The sequence below is a fragment of the Glarea lozoyensis genome, assembly GCF_000409485.1.
Source record: "Glarea lozoyensis ATCC 20868 chromosome Unknown GLAREA6, whole genome shotgun sequence".
Taxonomy (NCBI): domain Eukaryota; kingdom Fungi; phylum Ascomycota; class Leotiomycetes; order Helotiales; family Helotiaceae; genus Glarea; species Glarea lozoyensis.
In genome coordinates, this window is record NW_007361001.1 from 2,857,968 (window position 1) to 2,870,171 (window position 12,204).

A 12,204-nucleotide genomic window follows, 5' to 3' on the forward strand; every position below is an offset into this window, starting at 1 on the left:
TGAGTAAAGCCAGTCAAGCCCAGGCGTTGACTGGTCTCGATTTGTCCCTCAATATCGAGAAGAACCCCACTGCGGTAATGTATCTAGAACCACTAATGAAGCCACAATAAAGAGAGACTACCAAGATAGCCTGACGTGAAGACGGGCACCACGAACGGTTACCGCAATGTCCCATATAAAATATCAAGAAGGGAAAGGCTCGATGGTGAGAAGAATTTGATCAAAGTTATGCCTCACCAGGCTCGATTATGCATGTTTGATACCATCCCGCTAGACGTCGTAGTTTCGCTTGTGGAGAGGCGGGAGGTCAGATATCTTCGTAAAACCCATCTTCTGTGCGTTCTGCAACAGAGACAAAAGCTCAAGTCTCCCCACCGTTATCATGATCCGTCGAAAGACTTTCACATCGTCAGTTTGGTTGGTTTCTATGGTGATCAGTGGCCATCCAAATCCATCACCATATCAGGCATTCAAACCGTCACTGGCCTGTCCATCAGAATGAGTGTCGAAATAAAATCTCCGGGACTCAGGGGCAATTTGACCGTGAGGCGTTCGGCTCAGGACCCTGATAGATGATCATCAGGAAACGCTTCCCAAAGCATCAACCAGATAATTAACCGTATTTTCCCCATTTCATGTCAAGTGGCTTAGGTTGTCCCAAAAGGGAGATGAATGTAACTTGGTGATAAAGATGCATCTTTTGAGCCGTTTTCCCCTTTGTTATGCCGATGTTGGTGAATGATTTGAAATGATCATTTGGACAGGTCTCACATCTGATTGTTTGTTTTTCGCCATCGGGATGGATCGAAATGTAGGCAAACGTGCCCATTTACCAGAAACGTGCTTCGGTGTTTGTTCAATTGCGGACGCTTTGTTGCCCATGTGAATTTTGATCAATCGAGATATGTTATCTCTTTCCTTGACCCTGACCTTGCCCTGGCCTCGTGGAATGAATGACATGCATTTGATCAAACTCTTTATTCCTTCAAATGATAAGGAAGATTGAAGATGACAACCAACTGGTTTCCCTGTTGATTTTAATGTGCTTAATCTCGTTGGTTTGCAGCCGTCGTTGCAATCGATCGAGTCTGAACTTCATCCAAGATTCGACAACTCGCGAAATTTCGGCTGTATGGGCATTACGGCCAAATCTAACATCAGTAGTTGTTGTAATACCGGTAATCATGGGTTTTGAGGGGGATTGTATGAAAGCGATCATGTGAGTTGAGTCTACCATTGTCTCGCGTTGTTGTTTGTTGCGCCGATATTTTTGTCCCAAGAGCTCCATTGATGTTTCTCATGCGGCACCACTCGTATGACTGGTTGACCTAATTACATACCAAATCTCCAGCTCATAATTACGTCGAAATATCGAGGTATGACCCCAATGCTACATAGCAGACTTGTACCTCTTCGCGCATTGCTGGCGCCAACTAAACTCTTTCCAGGCTGTCGGGAAGACCGGATCATTTTACTTCAACACCACCAATTCATCGCCTCTCGGTCCTCACCAGAACCTCAATGAGGCTTCCAGAACAAAGCTGTAAGGCTCAAAACGTCTTTTGCGCACCAAACACGTAAGCCTCTACGACGTTTATCGTATCAAAAATGGTGCTTCATGATTTCGTCGATCATTCACATCCTACCATTTCATACTCATAGTCAGCTGGATCACAACCAATCTGAGCTCAGCGGTTATATTAGGCCAATGATTTTCTACAATGAGGGAGTTAGAAAAAGAATGTCTTGTAAATTCTCCGCACTTACGACGGTTCTCATTTTGGCTTTGGATGCATTTCGTCGAATCAATTCATTTGTTCTAAGTTTTTTCAAGAATGGGATGCTCTTGCGGTGAGTAGAGCAGATGCGGACCAAGGGATTTTTGCAAACCCAAGAGTTCGAGACTTGAGATATGTTGACCGCCATTTGATATCGGAGGCGGAGAGTAATAATTCCGCTTCAATCTTCTGATGCTGATCTATTTCATGATATACTCCGTAGAACTGTGTGTTTCTTCTTCGTTGGACACGCGAGCATGATGTACCGGTGACACAGCATCTAGCGGCTGCAAAAATGATGAGGAGGCGTATTATTCTTAAATCTGAAGAAAACGGTCAAGATAAATACTTTTTGATCTTCCTCCTCAAAATCAAACAATTCTACCAATGGCCCTCCGGCAGCAGGCTGATCACGTGTTGTTCAGCCAGTGGAGGCTCATAGATTATCAATTGATTGATTTGTGCATTTAATATTTGAAGATCAAAAAACGCTTCAACTACTTGCACTTCATGTCCTCTCCTCGCGCGGTCACAGAGATCATCTTCTCAATCTCCCCTCCAGAAGATTGTGCAGTGCCAAACATGCACCGGCCAAGCGGGTACTTTCAATGTCCACAAGATACTTGCCACGAATCTCACGATAGTACTCTCCATGCGGGTACATCAATCCAGTGTAGTGTACTTTATCCTGATGCCTTCGTTGGCGGATTCGAGTAGTCGTACTGGATCGTACCGTACCTTTACCCCACTATCAGTTACGCCCTCCTTTGGCGGGGCAATCGAGGGCCGCTGCTCCCGAAAATCTCCCTACTCAAAATACATAAACATACCATCTCCCTCCCTCCTTCCTTCCTCAACACCACAACACACAACACTTCCTTCCCAAACTCATTCCAAGCTAGCACCGACCTTTTTTCCTACCTCCCTCAAATAGATCGCACTCCCGAGTGTGATCACCAACATCGTCAAAACGTTTTCCAATCTTCTCAACTCGTACGCATTTTTAATTCCACCACTAATACACTCATTTGAACATTCTTCTCGCTTTCATTATCCTCAGAAAACACAGATTTGCATCCGCAGGACCTACAGCTAATATATCTAGATCGCATCATCCGTTCGCAGGAGCCCGCTGCTCTTCACCCGCTGGGGCATCGGACTCTCCATTCGTTAGATAAATCATCTTCGAATCACAAATCCAATACCACCGTCTCTATCTTCCAGTCAATCAAACCAACAATCTGACAAGATGGCTCCTCACGCAGACGACAGCAAGGTCTCCTCGAACGGAGCTGCAACCACCTCTACAAACAAGGATCTCTTCACCGTAAACTCCCCCAACGTTGTTTACACTGACAATGAGATCAACACCAAATACACTTACCGCACCACCTTGGTCAACGAGACTGCCGATGGCAAGTTCGAGGCAATCCCAAAAGAGGTCCTCTACGATTTCAAGGTTGATCGTAAGATCCCAAAGACTGGCATGATGCTTGTCGGATGGGGTGGAAACAACGGTACAACAGTCACTGCTGGTATCATTGCCAACCGTCGTGGCCTTTCTTGGGACACTCGTGAAGGTCCTCGAGCTGCTAACTACTATGGCTCGGTCGTCATGGGTTCTACCATGAAGCTCGGGACCAATGCCAAGACTGCCAAAGATGTCAACATCCCATTCCAAAACGTCTTGCCAATGGTCCACCCCAATGATCTCGCCATTGGTGGTTGGGATATCAGTGGTATGAACCTCTCTGCTGCCATGGACAGAGCTGGTGTTCTCGAGCCAACTCTCAAGGCTCAGATCAAGAAGGAGATGACTGAGATGGTTCCTCTTCCCAGCATCTACTACCCTGACTTCATTGCTGCCAATCAAGAAGATCGTGCCGACAACCTGATCCCAGGTAGCAAGGCTTCTCTTGCACATGTTGAGCAGATTCGCAAGGACATTCGGTAAGCATCCATTGAACATCATCCAGTTCATCTGCTAACATTTCTCAGTGACTTCAAGGCCAAGCATGGTTTGGACAAGGTCATCGTTCAATGGACCGCCAACACTGAGCGATTCGCAGAGCTCATCGAGGGTGTCAACGATACTGCCGAGAACCTCATGAAGGCCATTGAGAATGGACACGAAGAGGTTGCACCATCAACCGTCTTTGCTGTTGCTTCCATCCTTGAGGGTGCTCCTTTCATCAACGGTTCCCCACAAAACACATTCGTTCCAGGTGCCATTCAACTAGCTGAACAACACAATGCTTTCATCGGTGGAGATGATTTCAAGTCTGGACAGACCAAGATGAAGTCTGCTCTTGTTGACTTCTTGATCAGTGCTGGTATCAAGCTTACTTCCATTGCTAGCTACAACCATCTTGGTAACAATGATGGCAAGAATCTCAGTTCTCACAAGCAATTCAGATCCAAGGAGATCTCCAAGTCCAATGTTGTTGATGACATGGTCGAGGCAAACTCTGTGCTCTACGCTCCAGGTGAACACCCAGATCACACTGTTGTCATCAAGTACATGCCAGCTGTTGGAGACAACAAGCGTGCCTTGGATGAGTACTATGCTGAGATCTTCATGGGTGGTCACCAAACCATTTCGTAAGTCATTCCATATCCACGATCAGACTTGTACTAACAATCACAGCCTCTTCAACGTCTGCGAAGACTCTCTCCTCGCATCACCATTGATCATCGATCTTGTTATCATTGCCGAAATGATGACTCGAATTCAATGGAAGGCTCACTCTACCGATGGTGCCACCACCAAGGATTTCGGAAACTTCCACAGCGTTCTTAGCATTCTCAGCTACATGCTTAAGGCACCATTGACCCCACCTGGAACACCAGTCATTAATGCTCTTGCCAAGCAAAGAGCTGCTTTGACTAACATTTTCCGGGCTTGTGTTGGTCTGGAGCCAGAGAGTGATATGACCTTGGAGCACAAGTTGTTCTAGATTGTTGTTTGGTTGGACTGATTTGGTTTTTGTGGTATCGTTGCTTGGATGGTTTGATGGAATGTGATGGGTTGATCGCTGGGTTGTTTATCTTTGGTGAAAAGTGCCATTATTCATTCTTTAAACAGACATAAATTGAAGATAACTGTTTTGAAATTCTCGGCCTTTTGCCATTTCTCGTGTCTCACTCTTGAATATGATTGCCCTTGCCTTCCGTCGCAGGGTGTTGAATTTCCGTATGTCATCACGTTTCGACTTTCAGCACATTTCAACATACTTTGGTAGTGACGATACCTTGACTTATATGCTGCAACTCCTGCCGGGTACTTGTGTGCCACACACCTCCGACGAATTGCTCATAAGCGCTATTCCAAATATTCTGAGACTGAGACTGAGACCGTGATGCTTTTGTTAAATAAGTACAAGATGATGCTAGCTAACGATATACTCAAACACAACAGCAAGATTACATATTATTTTCCAAGTGTATAATAGAATTGTATGGTTTTGGAATTGAATCGGTAGTTTGTTCAAGCGATTGTTCTTTGGATGTCATTTTTGGTGGGTGGTGGGTTCTTTTCATTTGTTTGTGCGGCAATTATCCTCGTCCTTATATAGAAGTCGATACTTGAAGTGTATAATTACAATGTGATGTTAGCTAAGGATATGGTCGAACATATTAGCAAGATTACATGTTATTTTCTAAGTGTATAGTGCGAATTATATGGTTTTGGAATTGAACGAGCACTTTTGTTCAAGCGATGCTTTCTTGTGTTTCGCCCTCGTGGGTGGTGCTTTTCATTTGGTTGTGGGGTAATGTCGTTGTGCTTATTGTATCCGCTTTCATTTTTGATGATAGTGCGTTGTTGATGGATTAATACATCACGTTTAGGACGGCTGATCTCCCTATTGCGGCTTCGGAGTTGGTGCCTGCCCAGCCGATCACGAGATGGATGCGGAGGCCGAGGAGGCGGTCTTGGATGGCTTGGATGTGGGGGAGTGTGAGCGTGGCGAGGGTTTCAAGGGATGTGTTGAGGAGGGTTTGGAAGGCCTGACGAAGGAGGTTAGTTAGTTAGTTTGGGCTGGAGGGGAGGGGGTATGAGGTAGAACAGGGAAAAATAAATAAATAAGTGTATGAGGGGATTTGAGAATATGCTGGATATGTGGGGAGGTGGGAGAGGTGAGAAGGAGAGTGCGTCGATACAAGGGGAGAAGCGAGTGAGGACGTTAGGTTAGATATAGGTGAGAAGGGAGTTAATGAGAGCAATCTGGATTTTGGCAAGGGAATAAGGAAGAGCTTCAAGTTTCAAGGTTGGAGGAGAATGAGGGTAGGTATTGAGGTTAAGCAATGTTGATGGTGTATGAAAAAACAGAGCTTACACGAGGCGACCACAACAGTTTCGAGGAATCTATAGAGCCAGTTTCGTCTATCATGGGATGTGGACCTATGATTTTCGGGTTGAGGACTAGGTTGATGGTGGTTTTGCAGGTGGGACAGGGTGTTTGGGGTGTGTTTGAGAAAAGTTGGATTCCGCAGCTTTGAGCAGTTAGTATTGGTATGATTAGAGATTCCAAAGTGGAGAGGAATATTGACGGGAGTGATGGAGAAAGGGAAAGTACTTACCACTCCCCATACATGACCATATTCCTCCTCCACAGCCTAACAAGATCCATCTCCACAATCACAACACTAACAAACCCCGTGAACGTCTGTTCGGGATTCGCTCTTACCCTACCCATCGTCAGCGTCACCCGAAAACAAGACATAAGACAAGAGATACCAAACATCCAACTCCCCAACCGTAAAAAACATCCGATTAACCCCCCCTTCCGCAGCCTCAACATCCCACACTCCCTCCGGAAACCCCAAACACAGACTCTCCTTTTGCCTCACACGCCCGGCATAATCTCTCAACCACCCCGCATCCGCGAACTCAGGATCAATCTCCACCATCGTCGCTTTCGTGAGACCTAGACTCCCTTTCCCCGCCGGCGTGACCCTGAAACCAGGGTTGGAGAGGAGGAGAATGGTATGATTGGGTTTCCATGATTTGATGGAGGGGAGGAGCTCGTTCCATATCGTGAGGCGGATTTCGGCTGTATGGTCGAAGAGTGTGATGTCGCGTAAGATGTTCTCGCCGCCTTGTTTTCGTGCTAATTTCTTCTCTGCCCCGATGCTCTTGACGCAAACCAGAATCTTCACACCAGAAACCCCGTCATGGCCACCAGCGAGGTAGGAAGCTAGTGTCATAAGTCCCGTCAACGATTGTGATTTGACATAGTTGAGAGGCGCACGACAGATAGAAGGGCTGGATTCGCTGGTGTGGATGAGGATGTGATCAGAGGTGACGCGGCCGGGGAAGATGTTTGCGTAGAGGGATACGCCTGGAGTGTTGTGTGTGGGATTCTTGGAAGGTTCGCTGATGAAGGACGTCCAGATTGTGAGGAGGAGGCCGAGGGTTAGAGTGTATGGGGTTTGGGCGAAGTATAGTTTGACCTGATGAACATCAGCACTTAGATATGTTTATGTGGGTTTTTGGGATGGGAGGTACAGAGATGACACTGCTATCATCTTTGATCAGCAGATAATGCCATCCTGCGGCTGATTTCTCCTTCTGCGATGTCCCGCGGATGGTGCTTAGATTTACGATTCGTCCGTTGAATGTTACCGGGAGTGGACCGGGGACGAGGGAGGAGATAGTGAGTTGGGTGTACTCGCGCGTGGGATTCCATGGGCGTGTTAAGGGGTCTTGAGCGGCGAGGAGTTCGGATTCGGTGAAGCCGTCGCCTGGTGGGGAGGGTTGTGACGATGTTGGTTCTGGGATTGAGGTTGAGGCTGGGAGTTCGGGTTGGTAGAAGGATTGGATGGTAGGATAGGATGAAGGCATTCTGGTGATGGGCGTGGTAGTATGATGATGATTGGGGGTGACGAGAGGTGTGGTAGAGCTGGGAGAGTTGGAGAGTTGTGAGAGCTGTAAACGCGACGCGACGTGATAGAAATATAGGAAACACTGGGATCCAAGCTGCCGCAGAATATAGGGGGCCTTGTTCTGTCAATTCCAATGCCCTTGGAATATGGCATTCAGCCGTGATAGAATAATGTTCCATGAACGTTTTGGAAGGTGAACTGCAGACTTAAATATCAAGAAATGGCGCAATTTGAGGTTCTCTCAGATTCTGCTATGCCGTGTCAACATTGACCTGTAAGCAATACACACTGTACTTCTCCGCAGAGCAATTCAGCGTGTAGGTCCAGGGCTGGCTCATTGCATGAACTTTTGAATGAAATATCCTCTGCGCGACTATCGATATTGAAAGACCGAAAATTAAGGGGAAAGAAAGCTGTCCAAATATGAAGAGAGAGTATGATACTGCAGCTGACCACTGCAACCAGGGGTTTATATATATAAGCACTTAATGAAAAGGAGTATAGTATAATACTTGCTTGAATATTATGATGGACAGACTTAGTCTCGGAGACCCAGAATTGAATCGCTTTCCATCTATGTGGGTAGCTAGCGGAGTCCTTCGCTATCATAACTCGAATCCTCTCTGCTACTTTAGTCTGTAGTGAGCACGTAGTACCGGGATATTAGCTGGTCTCGATTTCATCGTCGAGGCTGCGTTATCGATTTTTCCCTGCCAGTGCTCGTGTAAGCCGTGGAGAAACCTCTCATGCTTCGCGCATTTGATCTTGTCCGCCTTCCAACTCCGAGAACTCCTTCCATTATAACCTCGTCATGAACTTCCCACCACCTTGGTATATGTAATCTTCTCCACATTGACACTCTCAACGCCATTCGCATCCTTCCGTAACTGGTAGACATAAAGCGTTAAACCCAAACCCTGAACCTACACCGCGTATCAGCACACTGCCCGACCATCTCTACCAACAGAATGTATATGCCAACTTACATCCATCAAACAAAAACTCGGAACCATCTCCTCTCCATCCCCCACCCACCCCGTAGTAAACGCTCCCGTCGCACTCCCCGGATTCACAAAAAACTTATTCTCATACTCAAACGCATCAAATCTATGCGTTCCGCCCCAACACAACACATCCACATCCATCTTATTCGCTTCCGCCAGCATCAGATCCATCTCCATCGGAGCCACCATGCTAAACCCCTCCAAGAACCCTATTTTTAGCGACCCATGCGTTACCGTTTGCGCGAGTGGTAAGGATGTGGCGTCGGCGTCGAACCTTCCTTTCACGATCTTTAGGTCGGGGGATATGGAGCGGAGGTAGTCGTATGTAGGTTTGTCTGTGAGGTTTCCTAGACAGAGCGTTTGTCCGATTTTACCGGGTGTTAGGAGTTTTCTGAACTTTGAGAGAGTGTGTCAGTGCGCAATTGAGAGATCAGTTTGCTGGGAGAAGGGGTACCTTTAATGGTATGTCTATTGCTCGGTCTGGAATATGGAGATCCCCAATTACGAGGACCAGGCGGGATGTCATGATTGCAGGGGAATTGAGAGTTGTGCGGATATGGCGGGGAGATGGATTGAGCAGGCAGTAGGCAGGCTGGATTATTGTATCATGAATTCTGCGGAAAGGTAGGAATTGAAGTGCAGTGGTATAATAGAAACCGAATACCTTCCCCAGCCACAGGCGTCGCAAGACGTTGAAGCTATCCAAGCTTCGTCAGGCATCTACAAATCTCTCAGGCACCAACTCCCCCCCACCATTTGGTCTTGACCTCGTCTTTGCAGAATTGTTGAAATTCATTTTTTTAAAAACTATTCTTTCGAGTCCTTCATTACTTGCCGTATCATGAATTCTTGAATAGGTCAAAGGTCGTCGGACCACATCTGCGAGATATTAAGGAAAGAAAGGAGAGCACCTCGCTTAGCAGCCTTAGCTCGAAGTAACTACCAGAAGAGACCTAGAGAGTATGCCAAATCTATCACAGAAAATTGTAAAAACATTACACAAGAGTCTCTCAAACACGGCAGCCAGTTACCGCCCGAAACACTCCCCAAAACAGAAAAAAATCAAGTCTCTCAGCTCATGAACTCATCAAGTCACAAATTAACTCTCTGACGGGCTACCACGTCGTTAGTAATCGTCCACACCACCACAACTGCACAGTGTTTACTCACGAATCGAACCCCGGTCTCCCGCGCTCTGTCAGTTTCTTGACAAGCGGAAATCATAACCACTAGACCATCAAAGATGCTTAATCACATTGGGTGGGTGATTGGATTGGGGAAATGTGTATCTTTTGGGTATTTATTGGGAGATGTGGTAACCAAGGAAATGATAGGAGGAGGGAACTGGGGGATCGTTGGAGGTTGAATTTCGGGGGTTGGGTTGTGAGGTTGGAGCTGTGCTCTAGGTTCTTGAGATGCTATGAATGAGATTGTTCAGCTGTCTCTGTGAGCAGCTTGATTATTAGAGTTCTCCCGAACTTGTCGGAACGAACCAGTGAAGCGAGAAACGACAGCTAAATCTGCTAGGAGTAAAACTTTCCCTCTCTTAGCCTTGTTGCTGTATGTCCTCCTTATCGCCATGGCTAGGTGAAAGTCCACAAAGAATTCTGTCACCACTCTCCACGATGACCTGAGGTTTAGATCTTGTTAAGTGTCTTCTAAAAAAAGAGTTTGGCTCGACTCGCTAATTTGATTATGTTATGAATTCGCACGTATCAATCACCCACGCCATTATGTAATAAATGTCGCTAATTGATCACATACGTTCTTGACACGTGTTTGGGTAGGCACAGGTTACTAGCTATTGGATGAGGTGGATAATCAGGTTATACTATACTGCAGCGGTATTTCTTACGCCAAGATGTTTCCACAGAGACCGTAACCTGTATGTCCTATTGGCCATACCTTATATCCAAATGACTTCATTGGCTAAGGCGGTGCTTACAATAGAAAATACCAGAAAGCTTGGCGGATTTATTACCCCTGTAGTATAGTACTTCAGCTGAGAATTCTGATTTTGATTCGTGGTGGATTCCTTCTCTTCTACGATATGGCTTCTAATTTCTCTTGTCAAGTATCTTACTAAGTCTTCAGAAAATAAGTGCAAAGGAGTTTCAATAGGTTATATCAATCGACGTTGGTGTAACTCGTAAATATTACTACTATTATCTACTTATACCAACGTGTTTTCGCTTACATGAAACCGTTTGAGTCGTGATAGGTCGCCAAATTCAAGCACTTTCATACTTCCGGCTATTTTGGACATTGGCTCAGTGAAATATCATTCATTTGCGAGAAAGGGGGAAACAAGGAGAAATTTGGAGCATTAAGGCATCATAAGTCCTTATTATTGGGCCTCATTCACTTGGGGCGCACGTGATAGATTGACAAAACGCCATCGAGCAAAGAGCAAATTGATTCATGAATCTAAGAGGTGTTTTAACAGGTCATTTCTACTTCTAAATTCCAGAAAGTTCCTCAAAAACTGTATCTTCTGTTTAGTTTCAATCCTGTCCCCTGAGTTTATGCTCATTCAATTGCGTGATTATTTACACGTCATGAGAGGTTTTTGAGAGGCATGCTTCTTTGCTGATCTCATTTGCTATTAACATAGATGAGGAAGCTATCAACAATTTGCAATACTTTCAAGTTTTATGATTTAAATCGACACAGGTACAGTATTGGCTTTCAAGGTTTTCTTCATTAGAAAAGCTAAAAAGCAACAGAGTATATCCTCGCATCGAATACATATAGAGCGAGGAGCATTCAACGACCGCAATAGATCAATGCATTACCAATGGAAAGTTCATCATTCAACGAATAAGAAATGCTTTAGAGTCAGAACAGAAATGCAGATGTCATGTGAAATCTGATTCGCTCCGGACTTAACACCGGACCTTTGCTCCGGGTGTCAAACAATTAAGCGAGCTGTACTCTGACGACTGGATTTCAACCGCAGCCTAACACAAACACTTGCATCAGCTAAAAGAGGGGAAAGAGCTTGGGGTAGATGATCTTTGCATATCAGATGGGATTCACAAGTTCTCGGTTCTGAATTCCATTCCACTTGTGGTGGTAGCCCCGGTGAGAGTGGGAATGCTCCAAGCGTCTGCGCTCAAACAGCTCTTAACACAAGGATTACTTGCTTGAATCAATACTCTTTAGCTCCACGCTGATAAATTCAGAAGGATCAAGTGGCCGGTAGGAAAATAAGTGGGATGGGAGGTATGGTATTATTGTACCGAGACGGATGAAATAGTCCTTTTCCTGTATTATGGATTCCCAATTCAGCGGTGAGACCTACTTATTTATCACTAATAGTGATTCAATCATTATGAACCATGACTGATGTTTCCAGTCTAACCTCTTTTCAATCAACGAATTTCAAATTTGCGGTCAAAAATCGTTGAGTTTTACACCGCATTCTTGATGCCGTACATGCGCCTTAGTCTTATCAGATTTCGGCAAGTTTCACATCAGTAAACTCTTGGTGCTGTAACCATAGACAAGGTTACAGTTTCGGAGAACTAGCTGTT

General features: G+C 45.6%; 3 protein-coding genes across 3 annotated transcripts; 1 reads left to right on the forward strand and 2 right to left on the reverse strand.

Annotated features, from left to right (window-relative positions):
• Positions 1-3,027: 3,027 nt before the first annotated feature.
• On the forward strand, positions 3,028-4,735 carry GLAREA_03265 (NAD(P)-binding Rossmann-fold containing protein; the record flags this gene model as incomplete). The annotated part of the gene is made up of 3 exons (XM_008088349.1): positions 3,028-3,728; positions 3,777-4,379; positions 4,426-4,735. 3 exons carry the CDS (start codon positions 3,028-3,030, stop codon positions 4,733-4,735), a joined length of 1,614 nt encoding a protein of 537 aa, XP_008086540.1.
• An 874-nt stretch (positions 4,736-5,609) lies between these two features.
• GLAREA_03266 (Nucleic acid-binding protein) lies at positions 5,610-7,623 on the reverse strand (the record flags this gene model as incomplete). Its single annotated transcript, XM_008088350.1, has 5 exons — positions 5,610-5,786; positions 6,116-6,272; positions 6,360-6,467; positions 6,517-7,232; positions 7,288-7,623. The coding sequence occupies 5 exons, from the start codon at positions 7,621-7,623 to the stop codon at positions 5,610-5,612; spliced, it is 1,494 nt and encodes a 497-aa protein (XP_008086541.1).
• Positions 7,624-8,473: 850 nt separating this feature from the next.
• GLAREA_03267 (Metallo-dependent phosphatase) lies at positions 8,474-9,194 on the reverse strand (the record flags this gene model as incomplete). The annotated part of the gene is made up of 3 exons (XM_008088351.1): positions 8,474-8,587; positions 8,651-9,064; positions 9,123-9,194. 3 exons carry the CDS (start codon positions 9,192-9,194, stop codon positions 8,474-8,476), a joined length of 600 nt encoding a protein of 199 aa, XP_008086542.1.
• Between the last annotated feature and the right edge of the window lie 3,010 nt (positions 9,195-12,204).